Genomic DNA, 27,858 nt, shown 5'->3' with positions numbered 1-27,858 from the left:
CTACAGAACCTTCCTATAGCTCTGCAATACTCCACCACATAGATGGCATCATTTCTCCCATCCTATCAAATCTGGTGCTTCAAACAGCATGGAACATAGTATGATCAGTGAATTCCATGTGCTCCATATCATTCGGCATCAGGGAAAATACAAATCAAAACCACAATGAGATACCACTTCACACCAGTCAGAATGGCTAAAATCAACAAGTCAGGAAATGACAAATGCTGGCGAGGATGCGGAGAAAGGGGAACCCTCCTACACTGTTGGTGGGAATGCAAGCTGGTGCAGCCACTCTGGAAAACAGCATGGAGGTTCCTCAAAATGTTGAAAATAGAGCTGCCCTACAACCCAGCAATTGCACTACTGGGTATTTACCCTAAAGATACAAACATAGTGATCCGAAGGGGCACGTGCACCCGAATGTTTATTAGCAGCGATGTCTACAACAGCAAACTATGTAAAGAACCTAGATGTCCATCAACAGATGAATAGATAAAGAAGATGTGGTATATATATACACAATGGAATACTATGCAGCCATCAAAAGAAATGAAATCTTGCCACTTGCGACAACATGGATGGAACCAGAGGGTATAATGCTTAGCGAAATAAGTCGATCGGAGAAAGACAACCATCATATGATCTCCCTGATATGTGGAAGTGGAGATGCAACATGGGGGGATAAAGGGGTAGAAGAATAAATGAAACAAGATGAGACTGGGAGGGAGACAAACCATAAGTGACTCTTAATCTCACAAAACAAACTGAGGGTTGCTGGGGAGACAGGGGTTGAGAGAAGGGGTTGGGGTTATGGACACTGGGGAGGGTATGTGCTATGGTGAGTCCTATGAAGTGTGTAAACCTGGCGATTCACAGACCTGTACCCCTGGGGATAAAATATATTATATGTTTATAAAAAAACAGTAATAATAATAATAAACCAAGTATGAAAAAATAGTAATTTATATTAAATAAAAATGGATTAAAAAGTCCTATCAAAATAGAACTTCCACTACTTCCATTCTGACCTCTGTGTGTACTAAATGATTAAGTTCTTCTTTTCCAGCTTATCTCTCAACTGAAGCAAAAGACACAGAGGACAAAACTCTTCCTGATGGGCAACAAAACTACCCCTCAAGCCATAAGGACTAACCTAACTAGCAAGAACCCTGGGACTGACCTCAAGACAATGATGGATGGACCCAACCTTTACTGCCCACATGCATATACCTACCCACTTTTATCCCACAATCTCCTTACATAAACTTAGAACTCTTTTCAGTATTTTGGAGACAGTTTTTTGAGTCCTCAGTCCACTGTCTTCCTGATGTCAGCCTCAGTGAAATCAACTCCTTATTTCACGATCTACCACTAGATTTTTGTCAGTGGCAAGTGGCTAAAACTGTACTGGCTGTCTGGGACTCCTAGAGGCATAGCCTCTCTGTCCTAGCTGCACAGTTAAAACTGTAAGATCAGGGGACCTGGTGGCTCAGTCTGTTAAGCATCTGCCTTCAACCTCAGGTCATGATCTCAGAGTCTTGGGATTGAGTTCCACATGGGGTTCTGTGCTCAGTGAGGAGTCTGCTTCTCACTACCCCTCTCCCTTTATGTCCTCTCTAAAACAAATAAAATCTTAAAAAAAAAAAAAAAAGAAGAAAGAAAGAAAGTAAAAAGCACTATCAGTTAAAAAAAAAAAAAACCGAGATCTTAAGAACAGATAAAACACACACACACACACAACAAGGAGATACCATTTATATGCTGACAAAAAGAAACATATTTCAAATATAAAAACACATTAAGATTAAAGGGTAGGGCACGTGGGTGGCTCAGTGGGTTAAAGCCTCTGCCTTCGGCTCAGGTCATGATCCCAGGGTTGTGGGATGGAGCCCCACATCAGGCGCTCTGCTCCGCAGGGAGCCTGCTTTCTCCTCTTTCTCTCTGCCTGCCTCTCTGCCTACTTGTGATCTCTGTCTGTCAAATAAATAAATAAAATCTTTAAAAAAAAAAAAAAAGATTAAAGGGTAGAAAAGACTACATTATGTAAACATTACAGTAAGTTCTTTTCAAGAGCACTACTAAACATTCCCCAAAAGAGGCATTATGGTTAAATCAAACTACACAAATAAATATAAAACTGTAAGTGGTAATTCAATGTTCTACATGATAATGTAAGGTGGACTCACTTCCAGAAAAAATGGTGAACACTGCAAAGAGTACAATCAGGCCTCCTGGGTGGCTCAGTTGGTTAAGTGTTTGGCTTTAGCTCAGGTCATGATCCCAGGGTTTGGGACTGAGCCCCACATCAGGCTTCCTGTACAATGGGGAGACTGCTTCTCCCTCTCCTTCTGCTGCTCCCCCTAATACTCTGTCAAATAGAGTATTTTTTTAAAAAGTATAACCACTTAAAATATCTGCAAATGTCTTAACACTGTATAACAAATGCAAAACCATTAGTGGAAGAAAAACTATTAATCTACAAAAAAGGTTCATCTTTGGACTTTAAACCATGAAATCTTCCATCTACTCTCTTACATTACTGTGACAGAAACATCATCTCAGAAGGGTGCAGTCTAGAATACAGGTTTCTTCTGCCCCGGCTCCCAAGTAAAGGGATCTTGTATCTTCCAGAAAGGAGTAATAGCTAGCTGTATGTTGCATAACTAAACTCCATCTGACAGAAGGTGGGAACAGGATTAGGAGAACGGATGGCTAACTCTCTCATGCATATTAAATCACCATTCATGGGGCAAAGACTTGTGTTGGAAAGAGGGCACTTAGAAGAGTGGAGCCCCACCATCTTTTTACATACCAGGTAGGTTGGTAAGATGGTGGCCACACCAGAAGAGGCAAGTTTGAGAAAATCTGAGGCTACTGCCAAACATCCCATTTAGCATTTTAACTCCGTAAAACAAGAGTGTTCATGAAAACCTTACTTACCATTATCCCAAGACCCAAATAAAAAATGTAGTTCAGAGAACTTGGCAGAGAAGAGAGCTTCACTAAGCTACAAGGCTTTACCAAAACTACTGACTTCACTTACAATGAATAATGGAGGAATTCAAGAATAAGATGACTCTCAGAATGAGTCAACACTGTGGTAAAACAAAAGACTTAGATATTTAAGATAAACCTTATGATATAGTTTTATAATAAGAAATATATATTTGGTGCCCCTAGGCTACCTAAGAATAGGGCTGGTCATCGGAGGAACCAACCATGTTATAGCAGAGTTGAAACTTTCAGCTCCATACTTCCAACTTCCAGAGAGGAGGAGAGAGGGGCTAGAGTCTGAGTTCAGTCTTCAATGATCAATGATTTAGTCAATCGTATCTATGTAATAAAGTGTAGATTAGGTAGGGCTGAGAGAGCTTCCTGTTGATGAATACGTGGAAAAGCTCAAAGTGCTACATTCAGAGAAAACGGAGGCCCCACACATATTCTCCACATTTTGCTTAATGCATCTCTTCAAATGCCTGCTTCTTCCAACCTTACATATAAATATAAGCACAAGGAGATACTGGTCCCCAGAAAAATACAAACAAACATGGCTTTCCTGACAAAGTTCTTTAAGGTCTCCAAACATACTATGAATGAACAGACAAACACTGACAAATCAGGAGGCAGTCTACATATATCATGGACAATAAATCAGTACTAATTCAAAAATGAAGACTGACCTGATACAGATACTAGAGTTATCTCTGCAGGATTTAGACACATTTGAGCACTCAAATACCACACTCAAACTAGAGTCAGAGAACTGGCAATGCAGACCCTGGCCAGACCTTATGACTTAGACCTGGAACTGGTCACTTAAGATGACTTCTGCTCCACGATGTATTCCCCAAGTGAAAGCCACTTCATAAATATGTACACACCCTTACCTTAAAACTACCCCCTATTCTTTTTGGGAACATACAGCTTTGAAAAAATCCCCAGTGCCCTCCTTTACTTATTCCAAGTAAGACCTTCCTTTTCAAATTGTTTGGCTTGGTTCAATCTTTTGGCTTCATTGAGTCTTTGGGTCAATGCCCAACAAAAGGTGAACCCAGTTTCAGGTAACAATGGTAGGAACCTCCAATCTATGATCTGTCACAAATGTCAACCTGGACTTTCATTTGGCATCTGAAGGTGGCAGAGTGAGGATGCCTCCATGAGACTGAGCCTGACACTATATTTTAGTTGACTTGTAGAATACCCTGCTGGTATCTGAAAATTATCTGGTTGTGCTGGGGAGAGAACACACACATTCTAATTAGGAGCAAATTAGGAGCCCACAGGTCAGAGACAGCTTACCATATGGACCTACAGAAAGAGCCAACCAGCAAAAGCTGTCCTGAAATCAGGACAAATCCCAAACAACCACTTCATTATGCCTGCAGCACCTGGGTGACTCAGTCTGTTAAGCATCTGCCCTCACTTCAGATCATAATTCCGGGGTCCTGGGATCAAGTCCTGCATCAGGTTCCTGGCTCAGTGGGAAACCTGCTTTTCCCTCTCTCTCTGCCTGCTGCTCCCCCTGCTTGTGCTCGGTGTCAAATAAATAAATAAAATCTTTAAAAAAACAACAACATAGAACTATTACTGCAAAGGAGCCAAACTTTAATTACAGTATCTGTAGAACAATTTATGTCCTGAAGTACTGCAGGAAATTACACATCAGGACGCTCAGTCAGTTAACTGTCTGCCTTCATCTGAGGTCACGATCTCAGGATCCTGGGATTGAGTCCTGCATCAGGCTCTGTGCTCGAAGAAGTCTGCTTCTCTCTACCTGTCTACCTCTCCCCTTGGTTGTGCTGTGCTTGCACACTCTCTCGCTCTCTCTCTGACAAATAAATAAATAATCTTTAAAGAAAACTAAACATCATAGAAGCAACTAGTAGAACTTCACTGCTGGAGATAGTTGTGAGGGAAAAAAAGATGGCCACATTAAAAACCAATGCCATTCCAAAACATACTGCATGCATACTCCAAAGCTGCATCCTCCAAACAGGATCATCAGAGGTTTCACACTGCAGGAAGGAAATATACTTTACAAAACTAATCCACCTGTTCATTAATCAAATAAGGGAGAAAAAAATACAAGGCCTGTCGGAAAAGTGCAATCATTATACCCAGAATTCCTACACTGTATTAAGCAAATTTCCCTCCCAAATAAATGTTAAAAGGCACAGAGGGGGGCGCCTGGGTGGCTCAGTGGGTTAAGCCGCTGCCTTCGGCTCAGGTCATGATCTCAGGGTCCTGGGATCGAGTCCCGCATCGGGCTCTCTGCTCAGCAGGGAGCCTGCTTCCTTCTCTCTCTCTCTGCCTGCCTCTCAGTGTACTTATAATTTCTCGGTGTCAAATAAATAAATAAAATCTTTTAAAAAAAAAAAAAAAAAGGCACAGAGGGATACAAGTAAATCAAACATAAAAAAAATTACAAGAATCAGAAATAATAATTTATAAAGCTAACAAAACTATATAATCTTTCTTTTTTTTTTAAATTGATAAATTGGGGCACTTGGATGGGTCATTTGTTTACAATCTGCCTTCAGCTCAAGTCAGGATCCCAAAGTCCTGGGATTGAGCCCCACCAGGAAGACTGCTTCTCCCTCTTCTACTCCTCCTGCTTATGTTCCCTCTCTTGCTGTCTCTTTCTCTCTGTGTGTCAAATAAATAAATAAATACAATCTTTATACAAAATAAACTTGACAGGGGTGCCTGGGTGGCACAGTGGGTTAAGCCGCTGCCTTCGGCTCAGGTCATGATCTCAGGGTCCTGGGATCGAGTCCCACATTGGGCTCTCTGCTCAGCAGGGAGCCTGCTTCCTTCTCTCTCTCTCTCTGCCTGCCTCTCAGTGAACTTGTAATTTCTCTCTGCCAAATAAATAAATAAATAAACAATCTTTTAAAATTAAATAAACAATAAGCTTGACAAATTATATAAACTAATCTTCTAAAATTACACTATTATACAATGTGTACCTTACAACAATGTAAATGCTGAAACTGCAACACTTACTGGCATAAAGTCTTTAAGAATAAAAAAGGACACACATATGTAGGGGTATATAAGAATAATTTTTGTTTCTAAATTTCAAGGAGTAAATTATTTCAATTAAGTAAATTCATAAATTAGTATGTACATGGGTAAGCCCTAAAGCAAACCCTAATGAAATAATTCAAAAAAGATAAAATGAGAAAAGTCTGAAAAATTAAATTATATTTAAAAATTTGCTTTCTGCCAAAGAAAGCAGTAATGTAAGAATTGAGGCAAAAAAAGAAAAAGAAAAACAAACACAAAAACCCCAAAAACCAGACATACAGGGGCTCCCGGTAGCTCAGTCGTTAAGTCTCTGCCTTCAGCTCAGGTCATGATCCTAGAGTCCTGGAATCAAGCCCTCCATCTTGCTCCCTACCCAGCAGAAGTCTGCTTCTCCCTATTCCACTCCCCCTACTTCTGGTCCCTCTCTCGCTGCCTCTCTTCAAATAAATAAAATCTTTAAAAAGAGAGAGACATATAAAAGGAAAGACAAATGGATAGCCATTAAATGAATGATTAAAAAACACATGGAATTAAACAATGAGAATGTGTTGTGCTCGCTTCGGCAGCACATATACTAAACAATGAGAATGTGCAAATTATCACACTGGGTGAAACTGAAGATATAACTACATACTACCTTCAGAAGAAATTCTTTACATTCAAAGGCACAGATTATCAATAAAATGGACAGCAATATATCACAAAAACAATTATAAAAATTCTGATTATCTGTACTAATATGAAACTTTACTTCAAAACAAAACTAAGTTGCTGGAAATTAATCAGGCCAGTGAAGATACCAATCTATCATGTATTTGAAAGATAAGGGCAAAATTTTTAAATTTCCAAGACCAAAAAATGGTATTTTTTTTTTAAGATTTTATTTATTTGACAGAGAGAGATCACAAGTAGACAGAGAAGCAGGCAGAGAGAGAGAGGGAAGCAGGCTCCCTGCTGAGCAAAGAACCCGATGCGGAACTCGATCCCAGGACTCTGAGATCATGACCTGAGCCGAAGGCAGTGGCTTAACCCACTGAGCCTCCCAGGCACCCCCAAAAATGGCATTTTTAGGACATGATAAATGTAACCGCTAATGCAAGCAGGTCAAACATTTTGCAACATAAATGTATCAGATCCACACATTATATACCTTAAACACACGTTGTATGTATTCTTTAACACAGTTTTGTCACTTGTATCTTCATAAAATTGGAAAAAAATTCATTAAAATCATATAATAACTATGAACATATATGCTCCTAACAAGAGAGCGTCAGAATACACATGAAGCAAAAAACCTACAAAACTGACCCCCAAAAGTAGGCAATTCACCAATAGTTCAATCTCATATTCAACATAGACACAGAATTCAACAGGAAAACAACCTGAAAATAAACTTTCAACACAGAAAACTTAATATTTAGAGAACACCTAACCCAACAAAAGCAGAATTTACATTCTTCTTTTGCACATGAAACATTCGCCAAGATAAAACCACATCCAATAACATAAAATAATTATGAATAAATTAAAAGGATCTATAGGGCTGTGAAGAAAAACTGGCCTTCAAAAATGAGTTTGACCATAAGAGACTCTTAATCTCACAAAACAAACTGAAGGCTGCCAGAGGGAGGGGGGTTAGGGAAAGGGTAGTGGGGTTATGGACACTGGAGAGGGTATGTGCTATGGTGAGTGCTGTGAAGTGTGTAAACCTGATGATTCACAGACCTGTACCCCTGGGGCTAATAATACATTATATGTTTATAAATTTTTTTTAATTATTTTTAAAAAAGATAGGGAAAAAAATTTTGAATTACTTTTTGCATAAATACAGTATTGTACTATTAATGTGTTTTTTCCTCTTTGTGACTTTATTAACGTTTTCTCTCTCTTATTTGATTTTAAGAATTCAGTATATAATACATATAACATACAAAATATGTTATTAGTTAGCCTTCAAATCACCAATTAGCAATTAACTGTTTTGGGAAGCCAAAAGTTATATACAGATTTTCTCATGCACAGTGTTGATGGCTTGAACCCCATTGTTCAAGAATCAACTGATCTTCTTTGAACAAAATGTAATGAAATTTTAAAGTAATCTTACCAAGGTTGAAATTGACTGTATTTTTTAAATAACCGGTGAATCAAACAAGGAGTCATAATCTAAACAGACACAAAGAAATCCAACCAAATTCAACACCTTTCCATGACGTAAAAACACAATTAAGAGATCTTCCTACCTTAATAAAAGATAACTATAAATAACTTCCCCACTTAACATCATACTAGATGAAAAATGACATGTTTTCCTCTTCAAAACAGAAGCAAAACAAAAATGCCTTCTCTCAGCAACTATACTTAACATTTTATTAGAGACTGTAATTGAGCCAATTATGGTAAGGAGGAAAGGGGTGGAGGGAAGAAAAAAGGAAATAAGCAAAAGGCATCCAAACTGGAGGAGTAGTAGTAAAATCATCTACATTTGCAGATGACACAATCTTACACATAGGAAATCCAAAATAACTTAGAGTACCTACTGATAAACAAGTTCAGCAAAGGTGAAAATATAAAATCTATATACAATTCTCACACTTAAAACAAATGTCTGAAAAATAAAGCAAAACTACAAAAACAATTCCATTTATAAAAAACGTCCATCTGCTGCCTATGAGACAAAATTTATACTCAACAATGTAAGTAGATTTTTTTTAAAGATTTTATTTATTTGACAGAGAGAAATCACAAGTAGGCAGAGAGCCAGGCAGACAGAGAGAGGAGGAAGCAGGCTCCCTGCTGAGCAGAGAGCCTGATGCGGGACTAGATCCCTGACATCATGACTTAAGCTGAAGGCAGTGGCTTAACCCACTGAGCCACCCAGGCGCCCAATATAAGTAGATTTTAAAAATAAAATGCACAATGTGGCACTAAAGGTAGAATATATCAATGAAATAAAACTGAGACTCCAGGAGTAAACCCACACCTATAAGGTCAAGAGACTATTAACAGAGTCAAAACAGGGAAAAATTACCTTCTGCAGGAAGACTACTGGGAGAAACAGATACTCAATTGCAAAAGAATAAAGTTTGAATTTAATCTCACACCACATACAAAAATTATCTCAAAATGATGAAGGATGTAGAAATGTAGAAGTAAGAGTAACAACTTTAAAACTCTTAAAAGAAATAAACAAGAATGAATTTTTTTTTTAAGATTTTATTTATTTATTTGACAGAGAGAAATCACAAGTAGATGGAGAGGCAGGCAGAGAGAGAGAGAGAGAGAGGGAAGCAGGCTCCCTGCTGAGCAGAGAGCCCGATGCGGGCCTCGATCCCAGGACCCTGAGATCATGACCTGAGCCGAAGGCAGCGGCTTAACCCACTGAGCCACCCAGGCGCCCAAGAATGAATTTTTATGGCTACATATTGTTAATTGGTATAAAGGAACCAAAAAGCATGAAGCAAAAATAGAAAAAAAAAATAGATATAGGTTAAGCAAAGTTTTGTGCCTTTAAGTGTTCTATCACACATGAAAAGACAACCTACAAAACAGGAGAAAACCTCTATAAATATATGAGATAAATAATTCTAGCAAATTAATATTAAAGATAAGTAATTACAATTGGACAAAGAATCTGATACACATTTCTCAAAAAATAAATAAATAAATAAATAAATGGCCAATAAACAGAAAACATGTTCGAACATCATTAGTCTTGAGGGCAATGAAAATAAAAGGAGCCTGGATAACTCTGCTGAACGTCAAACTCTTAGTTTCTGCTCAAGTCATGATCTTGGGGGTCTGGAATGAAGCCCCATGTTACATGTCTGGCTCTGTGCTCAGAGAGAAGTCTGCTTATCCCACTCCCTCCCCTGCTTGTGCTCTTACTCTCTCTCCCTCCAATAAAAACATAAAATTTTAAAAAGAAAACTTCAATGGAAAACTAGTTCATACTCATTAAGAATTTTAAAAAGACAGGAGTACCTGCATGTCTCGGTCCCGTTAATGACTCTGCTTGTGATTACAGCTCAGGTGATGATGAGCTCTGTGTTAAATGCCTGTATTCAGCAGCGCATCTGCTTGAGTTTAGCTCCCTATCCTCCTGCCCCTCTACCTACTTCTAAGGGCTCTCTCTCTAAAACAAATAAAAAGGTCTTCAAATTAAAAAACAAAAATTTCAAGAGAGAATCAAGTGTCACAAAATTAGGGAATAACTGGGATCTTCAATACAGAATGTGAGAACGTAACATGCACACTGGCTTTTTAATTTTTTTTTCAAAGATTTTATTTATTTATTGGAGAGACAGAGGGGGAGAGAGCAAGCACAGGCAGACAGAATGGCAGGCAGAGGTAGAGGGAGAAGCAGGCTCCCTCCCGAGCAAGGAGCCCGATGTGGGACTCGATCCCAGGACGCTGGGATCATGACCCGAGCTGAAGGCAGCTGCTTACTTAACCAACTCGCCAAAGGCAAGGGAAGCAAGGGCAAAAGTGAACTATTGGGCTTTCATCAAGATCAAAAGCTTTTGCACAGCAAAGGAAACAGTTAACAAAATCAAAAGACAACTGACAGAATGGGAGAAGATTTTGCAAACGACCTATCAGATAAAGGACTAGTGTCCAAAATCTATAAAGAACATAGCAAACTCAACACCCAAAGAACAAATAATCCAATCAAGAAATGGGCAGAGGACATGAACAGACATTTCTGCAAAGAAGACATCCAGATGGCCAACAGACACATGAAAAAGTGTTCCATATCACTGGGCATCAGGAAAATACAAATCAAAACCACAATGAGATATCACCTCACACCAGTCAGAATGGCTAAAATCAACAAGTCAGGAAATGACAGATGCTGGCGAGGATGTGGAGAAAGGGGAACCCTCCTACACTGTTGGTGGGAATGCAAGCTGGTGCAGCCACTCTGGAAAACAGCATGGAGGTTCCTCAAAATGTTGAAAATAGAACTACCTATGACCCAGCAATAGCACTACTGGGTATTTACCCTAAAGATACAAACGTAGTGATCCAAAGGGGCACGTGCACCCGAATGTTTATAGCAGCAATGTCCACAACAGCCAAACTATGGAAAGAACCTAGATGTCCATCAACAGATGAATGGATCAAGAAGATGTGGTATATATACACAATGGAATACTATGCAGCCATCAAAAGAAATGACATCTTGCCATTTGCGACAACATGGATGGAACTAGAGCGTATCATGCTTAGCGAAATAAGTCAAGCGGAGAAAGACAACTATCATATGATCTCCCTGATACGTGGAAGTGGTGATGCAGCATGTGGGCTTAAGTGGGTAGAAGAAGAATCAATGAAACAAGATGCAATTGGGAGGGAGACAAACCATAAGTGACTCAATCTCACAAAACAAACTGAGGGTTGCTGGGGGGAGGGGTTTTGGGAGAAGGAGGTGGGATTATGGACATTGGGGAGGGTATGTGCTTTGGTGAGTGCTGTGAAGTGTGTAAACCCCGTGATTCACAGACCTGTACCCCTGGGGATAAAAATATGTTTATAAAAAATAAAAAATTAGGGGCGCCTGGGTGGCTCAGTGGGTAGGGCCGTTGCCTTCAGCTCAGGTCATGATCTCGGTCCTGGGATCGAGTCCCACGTCGGGCTCTCTGCTCGGCGGGGAGCCTGCTTCCTCCTCTCTCTCTGCCTGCCTCTCTGCCTACTTGTGATCTCTGTCTGTCAAATAGATAAAATAAAATCTTTAAAAAAAAAATAAAATAAATTAAAAAAAAAAAAAAAAAAAAGGAAACACTCCAAAAAGAAAAAAAATTCCAGGACCAGAGATCATCTGTGGATTCTACCGAACATTTAAAGAAGAGTTAACATATATTCTTTTTTTTTTTTTTTAAAGACTTTATTTATTTGACAGAGATCACAAGTAGGCAGATAGAAAGGAAGGAAGCAGGATCCCCGCTGAGCAGAGAGCCCAATGTGGGACTCAATCCCAGGATCCTGAGATCATAACTTGAGCCAAAGGCAGAGGCTTAACCCACGAAGCCATGCAGGCACCCCAAGATTTTATTTATTTGACAGAGAGAGAGCAAGACAGTGAGAGAGGAAATACAAGCATGGGGAGTGGGAGAGGGAGAAGCAACCTTCCCATCCAGCAGGGAGCCCCATCTGGGGTCGATCTCAGAACGTTGGGATCATGACCTGAGCCCAAGGTAGAAGCTTAACGACTGAGCCACCCAGGCACCCCATTAATACATATTCTTCTCAAAGTATTCCAAGAAATAGAAGAGGAAGGAAAACCCAAATTCATTCTATGAGGCTATAATTATCCTAATACCAAAAACATAAAACTACAAAAAAATAAAAAAAATAAAAAGAAATAGGCCAATACCTTTGATGAATATATGCAAAAATCCTCAGTAAAGTATCAGCAAAATAGAATACATCAATACATTTTTAAAAAATTATTCACCACAATCAGGTGGGATTTAGTCCTAGGATCCAAAGTGGTTCAATATTTAGAAGTCGCATCAGTATAATAAATCATCACATCCATGAAGAAGGATAAAAACTGTATGATCATTTCAATTAAGGGCAGGAAAAACATATGACAAAGAAAAACAACCGTTCATGACAAAAACACAACAAAGTATGTTTTTTTTTTTTTTCCGAAGATTTTATTTACTTATTTGATAGAGATCACAAGTAGGCAGAGAGGCAGGCTGAAAGAGAGAGGAAGAAGCAGGCTCCCTGCCGAGCAGAGAGCCCGACGTGGGACTCGATCCCAGGACCCTGGGATCATGACCTGAGCTGAAGGCAGCGGCTTAACCCACTGAGCCACCCAGGCGCCCCCAAACTATGTTTAAAGGGAACATACCTCAACATAATAAAGGTCACATATGAAAACCCCACATGAAAATTGTAGTTCTTGGGGTGCCTGGGTGGCTCAGTGGGTTGGGCCTCTGCCTTCGGCTCGGGTCATGATCCCAGGGGTCCTGGGATCGTGCCCCACATCGGGCTCTCTGCTCAGCAGGGAGCCTGCTTCCCCCTCTTTCTCTGCCTACTTGTGATTTCTCTCTGTCAAAAAAATAAATAAAATCTTTAAAAAAAAAAAAAAGAAAAGAAAAGAAAAGAAAATTGGAGTTCTTTTCTCCTGAGGTCAGGAGTAAAACAAGAATGTCCACTCTCGGGGCGCCTGGGTGGCTCAGTGGGTTGGGCCTCTGCTTTCCATTCAGGCCATGATATCAGGGTCCTAGGATGGAGCCCCGTATCAGGCACTGTGCTCAGCGGGGACTCTGCTTCTCCCTGCCTCCCACCCACCCCCGCCTGCCTCTCTGCCTACTTGCTATCCGTCTGTCATATCAATCAATCAATCAATCAATCAATCTTGTAAAAATAAAAAAGGAATGTCCACTCTCCGCAACTTTGGGCAACAGAATACTAAACTCCTAGCCGCAGCAATTAGACAACAAAAAGAAATAAAAGGCATCCAATTTGGAAAGAAGTAAAACTTCTACTATTTCTAAATGACACCATACTCCATATAGAAACCTAAAACCAAAAAACTACCAGAACTGGAGATACCTAGGTGGCTCAGTCCTTTGTGGCTTAGTCCTTTAAGTGTCTGCCTTTGGCTTGGGTCATGATCCTGGGGTCCTGGGACAGAGTCCCACATTGGGCTCCTTGATCAGTAGGGAGACAGCTTCTCCCTCCACTTGCCTCTCCCTCTGGCTGCTGCTCCCCTCTGCTTGTACTCTCTCTCTCTGACAAATAAATAAAATCTTAAAACAAACAAACAAAAACTACCAGAACTGATAAATGAATTCAGAAAAGTCAAAGGATTACGAAAATCACATGCAGAAATATTTTGCATTTGTATATAATAATAAAGCAGCAGAAAGAGAAAACAATCCCAACTTACAATTGCATCAAAAGTAATAAAATACTTAGGATCAATTTCGGTGAAGAGCTGAAAGACTCTGAAAACTATAGAACCACTGATCCAAGGAATTAAAAATGATACAAATTTCATTTGTTAATTTGTTAATTAACAAAAATAATTTGTTAATAACAAATGTTAAAATGTCCACACTACCAAAGCAATCTACAGATTTGATGCAATCCTTATCAAAATACCGACACCATTTTCCTCAGAACTAGAAAAAGCAATCCTAAAATATTTATGGAATCCCAGAAGACTCTTGAATAGACAAAGCAATCTGAGGTCTTACAATTCCAGATTTCAAGTTATACTACACACAAAGCTGTATTACCAAAACAGTATTGCAGTGGCACAAATATACACACCAGAAAAATGGAACCAAATAGAAAGCCCAGAAACAAATCTATGATTACACCGTGAATTAATCTTCAAAAAGGAGGCAAGAATTCCAAATGGGAAAAAAGGCAATCTGTTCAACAAATGGTGTGGGGAAAACTACATGCAAAGTAGTAAAACTGGATTACTTTTTTAAGCCATACACAAGAAGAAACTCAAATGGAATAAGGACCTAAACGTTAGATCTGAAAACATAAAAATCATGGTAGGGAGAACAGGCAGGACTTTCTCTGACACTGGTGCTAATAACAATGTTGTTTTTTTTTTCTAAAGTACACCTCCTAAAGTAATGGAAATAAAAGTGAAAATGAACTATTGGACTACTTCAAAATAAAAATCTTCTGCAAGGGGCGCCTGGGTGGCTCAGTGGGTTAAAGCCACTGACTTCAGCTCAGGTCCTGGGATCAAGCCCAGCATCCCTGCTCAGCAAGGAGCCTGCCTCCCCCCTCTCTCTTTGCCTGCCTCTCTGCCTACTTGTGATCTCTGTCTGTCACATAAATAAATAAAATCTTTAAAAGAAAAAAAAAACACTTCTGCAAAACAAAGGAAACAAACAAGAAAACTAAAAGGGAACGCACTGAATGGGAGGAGATAACTTGCTAAAGCTAAAGTACCCAAAATATGTAAATAACATACAGCTCAACACCAAAAAACAAAAACAAAAATCCCAAATAATCCAATTTTAAAAATGGACAGAGGACATAAACACACATTTCTCCAAAGACTGATGGCCAACAGACCTATGAAAAGATGCTCAAGATTACTCAACATGAGGGAAATGTAAATCAAAGCCACAATGACATACTGGTGCACGTGGTTAGGTGTCAGTGTAGCATGTGATTCTTGAACTCGGGATTGTGAGCTCCAGCCCCACATGGACCATAGAGATAACTTTTTTTAAATTCTTAAAAAAAAACAAAAACCACAATGAGATATCACCACACCCCTTTAGAATGGCTAAAATCAAAAATCCAGAAGAGAACAAGATATGGTAAAAATGTGGATAAAAAAGGAACACTCCTTCACTATTGGTGGGAATGCAAACTAGTATAGCCATTCTGGAAAACATTATGAAGTTCCTCAAAAAGTGAAAAACAGAACTACTCTACGATCCAGTATTTTCAGTAATGAGTATTCACTAAAAAATACAAAAACACAAATTCAAAAGGATACATGCACTCCCTATGTTTACTGCAGGGTTATTTACAATGGTCGAATTATGGAAGCAGCCCATTTGTTGCTGAATGAAAGGATAAGAAAGAATATTTTATTCAATCATTAAAAAGAAAAAAAATCTTGTCATTTGAAACAACATGGATGGATCTAGAGGTTATAATGTTAAGCAATATGTCAGTCAGAGGAAGACAAATACTGTACTGTTTCACTCATACATAAAATTTAAGAAACAAAACATGAAAAATGGGGAAAAAAGGGACAAACATAAAAAGAGACTTTTAATTATAAAGAACAAACTAATGGTTGCCAGAAGGCAATGGGTCAGTGGGGATGGGTGAAACAGGTGATGGGAATTAAGAGTATACTTATTTTGATTAGCACTAACATAAATTGTGAATCACAATACTATGCCTCTGAAATTAACATTAATACTGTTAATTGCAGTTAACTACTGCAATTAAAATTCTTTAACCCTGAGGCACATGGGTGGCTCAGGGTTAAAGCCTCTGCCTTTGGCTCAGGTCATGATCCCAGGATTCAGGGATCGAGCCCCGCATAGGGCTCTCTGCTCAGCAGGAAGCCTGCTTCCCCCTTCTCTCTCTGCCTGCTTCTCTGCATATTTGTGATCTCTGTCAAATAAATAAATTATTAAAAATAAATAAATAAATAAAATTTTAAAAAGATTAAGTACTGGGGGACATCTGGATGGCTCAGTCAGTTAAGTCCAACTCCTGATTTCAGGTGAAGTTATGATCTCAGAATCCTGAGATGAAGACCCGAGTCCAACTCCACACTCAGGGCACAGAGTCTGCTTGAGATTCTCTCTCTCCCCCAACCCACTTGCCCCTCCCCCATCTCGCTCACTTGATCTCTAAAGTGAGTAAAATCTTAAAAAAAAATAAAATTAAGGACTGGCTATACAAGCTACAGTAGGGGTGAACTTTGAAAACATGTTAAGTGAAAAGACCAGTTCAAACTAGGCAAATACGTAACAGCAAATTAATTGTTTCCTTAGAGAAAGGGTTATGGAGGGATTAGGGAAGAGAATACAGGATTTTGTTTTCATATGATAAACATATTCTAAAATTGACAATGGTGATGGTTATACAACTTTATTAATTAAAAAACATGAGACACCTCACTGGCTCAATCAGCAGAACACACAACTCCTGATTTGCAAGTTGTATATTCAAGCCCCACAATGGGTGAAGAAATTACTTAACAAATCTTTTTAAAGAAAAACAAAACACTGAATTTTAACCTTCAAAAGGATATAGTCGACTGAATTGTAGTTTTGCAATACGCATCCAAAAGAAAAATTAGTCAACAAATTTAAATGAAATTTCTTAGAATAGGGGCACCTGGGAGGCTAAGAGGGTTAAAAGCCTCTGCCTTCAGCTCAGGTCATGATCCCAGGGTCCTGGGATAGAGCCCCGCATCGGACTCTCTGCTCCATGGGGAGCCAGCTTCCTCCTCTCTCTCTGCCTGCCTCTCTGCCTACTCTACTTATGTTCTCTGTCTGTCAAATAAATAAACAGAATCTTTAAAAAAATTTTTTTCTTAGAATATTTATGGCTCAAGTAGACTTCAGTTTTGTTTCCTTCCATTCCATTTTTATTTAAATTACAGAACAACACACTGATTTTGCATACCCTAAAATTTCCCATTCATGCACACATTACCTATAACTAACCCTCATGGCAGTTATACCGAAAACAGATTATGGCTTATAACGTATTATAAAATACATCTATATTATGGCATAAAATAAAGAAAACTAGTGTTTTGTTTTGTTTTTAAGATTTTATTTATTTTACAGAGAAGAGAGGAACACAAGCAGTGGGAACAGAAGAGGGAGAAGCAGACCTTCCACCAAGCAAAGCCGGATTTGAGGCTCAATCCCAGAACTCTGGGATTGTGACCTAAGCAGAAGGTAGCCACTTAACAACTGGACGGAGCCACCCAGCCTCCTTTATGGTGACTATTGTTGAAAAGCAATCTATTTAGCTTCCTATACCATACTTGGAAGTACATATGCTGTGAATGATTAACCTACTGGTTTATATGGTTAAATTGATAGAATACAATGGATAATTTATCTTTACACCTAATTCTTCATTTAAATAGACCTTCTAGGGGGACCTGGATGGCTCAGTGGGTTAAGCCTCTGCCTTCCGCTCCGGTCATGTTCTCAGGGTCCTGGAATCAAGCCCCACATGGGGCTTTCTGCTCAGCAGGGAGCCTGCTTCCCCCTCTCTCTGCCTGCCTCTCTGCCTCCTTGTGATCTCTCTCTCTCTCTCTCTGTCAAATAAATAAATATTTTTTAAAAATTAAAAAAATAAAAAAAAATAAATAGACCTTCTAAAATAATTTTAGTTCTCTGCAGAGTTCCCATCACAAAGAAAATATAAAAATAAGGGACCTTTTCCTTAGCAGGCAGCCTGGCTCACCCACCTTGGGGAAAAAAAAAAAAACCAAAACTATCCTCCATCCTTCATTTATTCCCAGCTCTGGACTTTAAAAAGATTAGTAATTTTGTTTCCCCTGCTTTTGCTTTGTTATTAAAATACCACACTTAGTATCTTTTACTAAGAATATGTTACAAAAATACCAGTGAGGAACAAGATACTTCAACACAAAACAGCTACATAAAATAATATTTTCTTTCCAATTACTTAGCAATTACAATGTTGTATAATCTGTCCCAAAATAAGAAAACATCTGGCACTGAAATGTGTACTAACCTTCCAGTAATCAGTCTGTAAACTGTAGTATCTCTGATATGCAGATAATGCTGAAAAAAGAAAAGTAATTATTAGTGAATTTTTTATGTCTCATTTGAAAATCCACACAACAAAGATTTAAAAAATTTTTAAATAAAGATCTTATTTATTCACTTGACAGAGATAGATCACAAGTAGGCAGAGCAGCAGGCAGAGAGGGAGGAAGGGAAGCAGGCTCCCTGCTGAGCAAGAAGCCTGATTCAGGGCTCGATCCCAGGACCCTGGGGGATCATGACCTGAGCAGAAAGGCAGAGGCTTAACCCTGAGCCACCCATGTGCCCCAAAGATTTTTTTAAAAATTTAATAAGCTGCCCCTCTAGCCTGCATCTCAGCACACTATGATATAAATAGCAAACAATTTACTATTTATGGGCTACCAATAAAATTATCTATGAACACAATAGAAATAAACAATCTACCGGCAATCATTATCATTATAATATAAAATCATTATCAGCTTTTATCCTTGCTTAAATATATGTCCAGTCTTGACAATTACTTCAGTCACTTTGGTTTCCCTCATGGAACAAATTTCATGGTAATTTTCTAAGCCTATTATATACTATAATAAATCTTCTAATTTTTCCTCAAAAATGCAATTCACTTCCCAAGAAAATAAAAGCACATACACACATGCTTCTATTGAAACAGATGAAATTTGGCAGTTTGGAGTTTATGAGCAAATGGGTAAGAATTCTTGAGATATTTTTGGTCCAAAAAAATGACCATGGGAACAGGATCCATGGGCACAAAGAGCTGCAGTGGGATTGTGAGGAGAGACTGATTATATACTTTTTAATTACTAGGGATTAGAGATAGCATAAGTCTAGAAGGAATATGGAAGGAAGACTTTCAGGACCTTGAGGGACTGTCAGCTGCTATGAAGATAAGGGGACTTTTTTCTTTAATAAAACATAAGCACTGGGGCACCTGGGTGGCTCAGTTATTAAACATCTGCCGTCAGCTCAGGTCATGATCCTAGAGTCATGCGATCAACCCCTATATCCGACTCCCTGTTTGGGAGTTAGCTTTCTCACTGTGTCTCTCTGTCAAATAAATAAATAAAATCTTTAAAAAATAAAAATAAAAAATGGAAAGAAAAATAAAAAACCATAACCATGAAGGTACCAAAGCAGCCCCAAGTTCCTTGAGGAAGGTCACACTTTGCAGTTTCAGGTAAGGAAGGTCACACTTTGCAGTTTCAGGTATCAGTGGGCTGCAAGCCATAAGGAGATTTAATTTAAGCTTTATGCCTATTACTTTTGCTTCCCTTATCAATACAATCAACATTACCTTGGGCTACCACTAGTTTCAATTTAATTTCAAAATGGTTATTCCTGTGCTCCCTAAACCATCCGAAGTTATAAAAGATTTGGGATCACTTGAAGCTGTTCCCTGCCAACCCTAAAAAAAAGGGCACAGAAGGTAAAAGGTAAAAGAGATGTGACATAAACTTGTTAGAATTTATGGCAACACTAAAGTAATTTAAAAAGTAAATTAAAAAGGGGCACCTAGGCAACACAGTGGGTTAAGCAACTGCCATCTGCTCATCCCAGGGTCTTGAAATAGAGGCCTACCTCCAGCTCTCTGCTCAGTGGAGAGTTTTCCCTCCTGCCTTTCTCCTCAGCTTATTATACTGTCAAATAAATGAATCTTGAAAAAAAATAAAAATTTTAAATATAAAGAACACAGGAAATTCTGACATATTCAGTAGTACCTGAAAGTCTTTAAATTTTTTTAAAACATTTTATTTATTTATTTGATGGAAAGAGAGTTCACAAGTAGGCAGAAAGGCAGGCAGAGAGAGGAGGAAGCAGGCTCCCCACTGAGCAGAAAGCTTGACGTGGAGCTCGATCCCAGAACCCTGAGATCATGACCTGAGCCGAAGGGAGAGGTTTATTAACTCACTGAGCCACCCAGGCACCCCTAAATTTATTTCTTAAATTACTTCAAGGGGAACATTTACAGTAAAACAGTTAGGAATGAGCTCATTTCACTCTAAGTGCAAGTAGAGTGACCTATCAGTAGTATACCAGAAGAAGAGCTAGTACATAGTGTAATATGCTGATGATTTTCATATCTCAAACAATCATTTTTATGATTTTAGACATTTTTCACAATAGAACTATAAATATTATCTAAATTCCTTCCATGGGAGGGCCTAGGTGGCTCAACAACTAGGCAACAGACGCTTGATTTTGGCTCATGATTTCAGCTCAGGCCCATGGTCTGAGGGTCGTGAGATGGAGCCCAGGGTAGAGACTGCTTTGGGTTCTCCACCACCCTCACACACCCGTGAAGGTCTCTCAAGCACAAGTTCGCTCAAGCTCTCTAAAATCAAATCAAATCAAATCAAATCTTCCATAGACTTCATTACACAAAAGAGAAAAAACTAAAGGGAAACTTGTACCCCCCCTCCGCTCCACGCTCCTTACTTCCTTCGCTTTTTACTATTATTTGAGATAGCTGAGAGAGAGAAGAAGCAATGAACAGGGTGAGGCACCAAGAAGAAGCAGATTCCTAGCTGAGCAGAGAGCCCCAGGAGGTACTCAATTCCAGGACCCTGGGGTCATGATATGAGCCAAAGGCAGACACTTAGCTGACGAACCCAACCACATACCCTAAACTTGCTTTTTTTTAAATATTTCCATAAAATTTTAAAAATCAGAATTTTTAAGTATGTAAACTTAATGCTCTGGAAATAAGGAGTATATATAAGAATCCTTATTAATACACTACATTTCATGTCTAAGAAATGACTAAATGATTAAGGGTTTATTTTTTTTTAAAGGATCTAATTTTTTTTCTTTTTTTAAGATTTTATTTATTTGACAGAGAGAGATCACAAGTAGGCAGAGAGGCAGGCAGAGACAGAGAGAGGAGGAAGCAGGCTCCCTGCTGAGCAGAGAGCCCGATGTGGGACTCGATCCCAGGACCCTGAGATCATGACCTGAGCCGAAGGCAGCGGCTTAACCCACTGAGCCACCCAGGCACGCCAAAGGATCTATTTTTAAAACAACTCTAAACAACCAAATTCATAATACAGTGAGTCATATTGTATTACATATATACACTGCCCAGAGCGAACAGCTCTAGTAGGAAAGGTCACAGTAGCAAAACTTTAAGAGAAACACCCAACTCCAGCCCACTCCAGTCCTCTTATTCTAAGTGGGGAAACAGAAAAATTCAATTCAGTTCACAAAGGTAAAGTCTCACTAAAGAGTGAAATCTAATCATTGTCTTGATAAGACACATCCCCTCACCGCCCCCCTTTACCACATTACTGTTTATAGCAGTTCTTTTTAATTAATATACTAATCCAAATTTTAGAAAAAATTTACAAGACATACTAAGGGCAAAAACACAATTTGAAAAAAACAAGCATCAGAAGGAAAATGGAAAGTATATGGGATTTATCAAACTGGGAATTCAATAATACAATATGCTAAAAATAACTAGTACATAAACAGAAGAGTATGCAAGAACAGAAGGGCAATGGAACCAGAGAAGACAGAAATGGTAACAAATGATCAAGAAGAAATGCCAAACTTCAAAAACACTGTAACAATAACTGTAATGGGATTATTAGTAGACTGGACACAGGTGGGGAAAGAATACAGGAGATAAAGAATTTATCAAAAGAATCCTCAAAAACCAAAAACTGGGGAATAACTGCTGCAGGGAGAGGGAGATAAGAGGACTGTGGGGCTCCAAAAAAAATTGAACAATGTGTAACGAGCCTACTAGAAGGTAAAACAGTGAGAAAAAAGAAATTATTGCAAATAATAAAGACAAAGAATTTCTCCCAAAATTAATGCCAGACAAATAAATCCCAAATCCAGGAAGCTCAAGAGAACACCAAGGAGGAAAAATGTCCAAAGGTAAAAGTAATTTAGGCATATTACTTTTATTTTTTTAAAGATTTTATTTATTTTTTTTGAGATATACAGAGGGAGAGAAAGAGCAAGAGAGCACAAGCAGAGGGTAGAGGCAGAGGGAAAGGGGCAAACAAACTCCCTGCTGAGCAAGAGCCCAATGTGGGACTCAATCCCAGGACACTGGGATCACGACCTGACCCGAACACAGATGCCCAACCAACTGAACCACCGAAGTATCCCATGGCACCTGATCCGAAGGTAGATATCCAACTGAGCCACCCAGGTGTCTGATGGAATATCATTTTTAAACAAGAGAAACTAAAAGATTATAATTTTTTTTAAGACTTTATTCATTTGAGGGGCGCCTGGGTGGCTCAGTGGGTTAAGCCGCTGCCTTCGGCTCAGGTCATGATCTCAGGGTCCTGGGATCGAGTCCCGCATCGGGCTCTCTGCTCAGCAGGAAGCCTGCTTCCTCCTCCTCTCTCTCTCTGCCTGTCTCTCTGCCTACTTGTGATCTCTCTCTGTCAAATAAATAAATAAAATCTTTAAAAAAAAAAAAAAAAGGCCTTTATTCATTTGAGAGAGAGCACATGTAAGGGAAGAGGCAGAGGCAGAGGCAGAGGCAGAGGGAGAAGCAGTCTCTCTGCTGAGCAGGGAGCCCGATGCAGGATTTAATCCAAGCAGGACCCTGGGATCTTAACCTGAGCCAAAGGCAAATGCTTAACCATCTGAGCCACCCAGGCATCCTGAAAAGATTTTTTAAAAATAATTCAGAAACTAGAGGGGGTAAAAACACCTTTCCTACAGAAAAGCAATGGTAAGAATTATTCAAACTCTCAGAAGATGGGAGTAGAATACTTAAATTCTGGGAGAGTGGGGAGGAAAGCAAACCTAAAGCAAAATTATCACTTAAAAAAAGTGAAGGAGGGGCACATGGATGGCTCAAGATCTCAGGGTTACAGGGTTGATCCAGGTGCGCATGGGGCCTGCTTAGGATTCTTTTTCCATATCCTTCTCTAAACTTCCCCTTGCTTGCATGTTTGTGCACTCTCTCTCTTAAAAAAAAAAAAGGGGGAAATACCTTGTCAAAGAAGCAAACATGAGGGAAATTGCTGACAGAGAGCTGCCTTGCCAAATACACACACACACACACACACACACACACACACACACACGTATATACATGTTTTTTAAAGAAGTTCTTACAAAGAAGAAAATACAAGTCCAAAACACCAAACTACATGAAGAAATCACAAAGGAAAATAAGTAAATGTAAAATTAAAACCTATTTCTCTTAATAGCTGATGTAAAAGTTAACCATTCAAAATATCAACCTGTGTTTCTTATTACGTTTTTTATGTCTCATATACACATACATAAAATAGATCTTTTTCAACTTAGAGTTATGTTCAGTAATCCCACTGTAAATTGAAAACTATTATAAATGGAAAACCCATTTAATATAACCAACTGCCATACATAATAGCGTAGCCAAGCCTACCTTACATGAGCTCAGAACACTCACAATAGCCTTTATGAAGTTGGGCAAAATCTAGCAAAATGCCTATTTTATAATAAAAAGGTGAGGGGTGCCTGGTGGCTCAGTTAATAAAGTCTTCAATCTATATCTCAGCTCAGGTCTTGGTGATATCAGGGACATGAGCCGCTTTAAAAAAAAAATGGAATCTATAACAAAGTGCTGAATACCTCAAATAATTTATTGAACATCATAATGAAAAGACAGATGATTGCAATCGTTACATGGGTATAGAAAGGTTGTTGGTATACTGGACGTTTACCCTCATGATCTCATGACTTATTAGAATAAGACTCACTTTTTTTTTTTTTTTTTTTTAAAAGAAGGTGTATTTGAGAGATAGGAATGAGACAGGAATGATTATTACCATCTAACTGTAGTAATAAAAATGTACCAGTAACAGGGGCGCCTGGGTGGCTCAGTGGGTTGGGCGGGAGGGTCTGAGGGAAAAGCAGACTCACCACTGAGGAGGGAACCTGATGCAGACTCGAGCCTTGGACTCCAGGATCATGACCTGAGCCGAAATTAAAGTCTTTTACACCCAGGTATCCCCAGAGACTCACTTTTTTTTTTAAAAAAGCTCCAAACAAGCCATAATAATCCAAGTTTTCCATCCTTGCTACATATGATACTTAGCAGAAACCGGTGCCAGAAATGACAAGCTCCAAACACTTAAAAAAAAAACTTGTTTATCCACTTTTCAGTTTCATCCTATTCATATGCCTGATGACCTTCCTCCAGATTATTACCATCTAACTGTAGTAATAAAAATGTACCAGTAACAGGGGCACCTGGGTGGCTCAGTGGGTTGGGCCGCTGCCTTCGGCTCGGGTCATAATCTCGGGGTGCTGGGATCGAGCCCCGCATCGGGCTCTCTGCTCAGCGGGGAGCCTGCTTCCCTCTGTCTCTCTCTGCCTGCCTCTCCATCTACTTGTGATTTCTGTCAAATAAATAAATAAATAAAATCTTTTAAAAAAAAAAATGTACCAGTAACATAACAGTACCATTAACATAACAGAACCAAATTGTAACCACTTAAGGGAAGAAGAGGTCACACTTTTGATTCTAATCCCAAGTTGTTTCTCTCTGTAATGATCTTAGGTCAGCTTCCATACCAGTCCCTAAGTCACGCTAACCCCAAACCCCAACCATGAGACCTATTCAAAAAGGTGCCTGGGTGGCTCAGTCATTAACCATCTGCTTTCAGCTCAGGTCATGATCTCAGAGTCCTAGGATGGAGTCCCACTTCAAGCCCCCTGCTCAGCAGGGAGTCAGCTTCTCCTTTCCCACTCCTCCTGCTTGTGTTCCCTCTCTCGCGGTGGCTCTTTCTGTCAAATAAATAAATAAAATAAAATAAAATAAAATGAGGTCCATTTACAACATGAGTTCCTCTTCTCCCATTCTCTTGCCACTGAATAAATTACCTGCTCATCATCAAATGCTGTGTGTTGTATTTGGTAAATGGTACTGAGTAGAGAAAGAAGTTATCATTTTGTAAGAACTGCTGTGGCACAGAGGCACATGAAAGGACCTTACTGAAGATAAGAACAAAGGCAAAAGAAACGTAGATAAAATTATATTTCCTTACAACTTACACCCCACCAACAAACACCTCAGAAAGAGAGCTCCTCCTCATGAAGCTCCAGCAACTATCTTAAAATTAATGCTTTGCTAGAAGCAGAAAGTAACATTTGCTTGATAATAGCCAGACCTCCAGGATCTTGTTAAGTCTTCTTTAACATATGACAATCCTTTTAGAAACTCCCTTTATCTCTACCCCCTCCCAATTTAGAGAGTATATAAGCAGTCACTTACAATCCCAGTGCAGCTCTTTCTGCCCTCCGATCCTGTCCCCATTCTTGTATAAAAACACCTTTTTGAACCAAAAAAAAATCTCAAAAATCTCTGACCACTGGCTCAGAGACACACAACACATCATTTCCATATACCATTAGCCTGGGAAAAGATCCAAGTTCAAAATTCAAATACACTTTCTATTTGAATGCTTATTATTTTTCGTACCATTACAAAGACAAAAAACCTATCTAAAATCAGGGTAAATTGGAGACTGCCTATATATAACACGAAATGTCATCCATGACACACAGGACAGGAAAAAGAACTGAGATTACTTTACCAGAACATGCCTCACAGTCCAATGAAGCATTATTTGAAAGCTGACATGGAAATTACTTCTAAACTTATATTGATTACTCTAGGGTAAACATTTCAAAACATGTTTTTAAGAAGTAGTTAAGAGGGGCACCTGGCTAGCATCCAAAATCTATAAAAAAACTTATCAAACTCAACATCCAAAGAACAAATAATCAAATTAAGAAATGGCAGAGGGGGGCGCCTGGGTGGCTCAGTGGGTTAGGCCGCTGCATTTGGCTCAGATCATGGTCTCGGGGTCCTGGGATCGAGTCCCGCGTCGGGCTCTCTGCTTAGCGGGGAACCTGCTTCCCTCTCTCTCTCTCTCTGCCTGCCTCTCCATCTACTTGTGATTTCTCTCTGTCAAATAAATAAATAAATAAAATCTTTAAAAAAAAAACAGAAAAAGAAATGGCAGAGGTGGGTGCCTGGGTAGCTCAGTGGGTTAAGCCACTGCCTTAGGCTCAGGTCATGATCTCAGGGTCCTGGGATCAAGTCCCACATCAGGCTCTCTGCTCAGCAGGGAGCCTGCTTCCCACCCCCACCCCCGCCTGCCTCTCTGTCTACTTGTGATCTCTCTCTGTCAAATAAATAAATAAACCCTCTTCAAAAAGAAAAAGAAATGGCAGAGGATTTTAAACAAGCAAAGAAGACATCCAGATGGCCAACAGACACATCAAAAAGTGCTGCACATCACTCACCATCAGGGAAATACATATCAGAACCATAATGAGATACCACTTCACACCAGTCAGAAAACCACAGATGCTGGCAAGGATATGGAGAAAGGGGAACCCTCCTACACTATTGGTGGGAATGCAAGCTGGTGCAACCACTCTGGTAAACAGCATGCAGGTTCCTCAAGAAGTTGAAACAAGAGCTACAATATGACCCAGCAATTACACTACTGGGTGATTAGCCTAAAGATACAAATGTAGTGATCCGAAGGGGCACGTGCACCCCAATATTTATAGCAGCATGTCCACAATAGCCAAACTATGGAAAGAACCTAGATGTCCATCAGCAGATGAATGGATAAAGAAGATGTGGTGTATATAGACAATGAAATATTATGCAGCCATCAAAAATGAAATCTTGCCATTTGCCACGATGTGGATGAACTAGAGAGTACTATGCTGAGCAAAATCAGTCATCAGAGAAAGAGAATTATCATATGATCTCCCTGATATGAGGAATTTGAGAGGCAACATGGGGAGTTTGAGGGGTAAAGGGAAAAAAACGAAACAAGATGGGATCAATAGGGAGACAAACCGTAACAGACTCTCAATCTCACAAAACAAACTGAGCGTTGCCGGGTGGAGGGGAGAAGGGTGAGAGTGGTTGGACACTGGGCATGGTATGTGCTATGGTGAGTGCTGTGCAGTGTGTAAGCTTGATGATTCACAGACCTGTTCCCCTGGGGCTAATAATACATTTTATGTTAATAAAAAATTAAAAATTAAAGAAAGAGGGATGCCTGAGTGGCTCAGTTGTTGAATGTCTGCCTTCGGCAAGGTCATGATCCCAGGGACTTGGGATCAAGACCCACATCAAGCTCCCTATTCAGCTTGATTCTCCCTCTTCCACTCCCCCTGCTGGCATTCCCTCTCTCACTGTCTCTATCAAATGAATAAAATCTGTTTTAAAAAATACTGGTAAGCCTGGGTGGCTCAGTGGGTTAAGCCTCTGCCTTCAGCTCAGGTCATGATCCCAGGGTCCTGGGATCGAGCCCCGCATTGGGTTCTCTGCTCAGCGGGGAGCCTGCTTTCCCCTCTCTCTCTGCCTGCCTCTCTGCCTACTTGTGATCTCTGTCTGTCAAATAAATAAAATCTCTAAAAAAAAAAAATATTGATAAGAAAGCAGAAAAAATGCAATCATTTATAATCAGAAAAGGAAAAAGAATGGAAAACAAAAATAAGAACGAAGAATAAAGGCAATAAAGACAAAAAAACATGGCGCCTGGATGGCTCAGCAGGT

The 27,858-nt window shown here is 39.4% G+C and overlaps 1 protein-coding gene across 12 annotated transcripts in view; it reads right to left on the bottom strand.

Moving 5' to 3' along the window:
- The window catches only part of LOC309856859 (lysine-specific demethylase 6A-like), a 193,197-nt gene that overhangs the window by 123,993 nt on the left and 41,346 nt on the right, over positions 1–27,858 (bottom strand). For all 12 annotated transcript variants that reach the window (XR_014307372.1, XM_082718555.1, XM_082718561.1 and 9 more), the window contains exon 4: positions 18,277–18,326. Coding sequence is in view for 11 of the 12 variants with exons in the window: in XM_082718555.1 (XP_082574681.1) it covers positions 18,277–18,326 (50 nt within the window). In the remaining variant the exon portion in view is untranslated. The remainder of the gene's footprint in view (positions 1–18,276; positions 18,327–27,858) is intronic.

The sequence above is a fragment of the Mustela nivalis genome (genome assembly GCF_964662115.1).
Source record: "Mustela nivalis genome assembly, chromosome: Y".
In the NCBI taxonomy this organism is placed as follows: Eukaryota; Metazoa; Chordata; class Mammalia; order Carnivora; family Mustelidae; genus Mustela; species Mustela nivalis.
The sequence above is the reverse complement of the archived record's forward strand: the minus strand, read 5'-3'. Positions and strand labels throughout refer to the sequence as shown.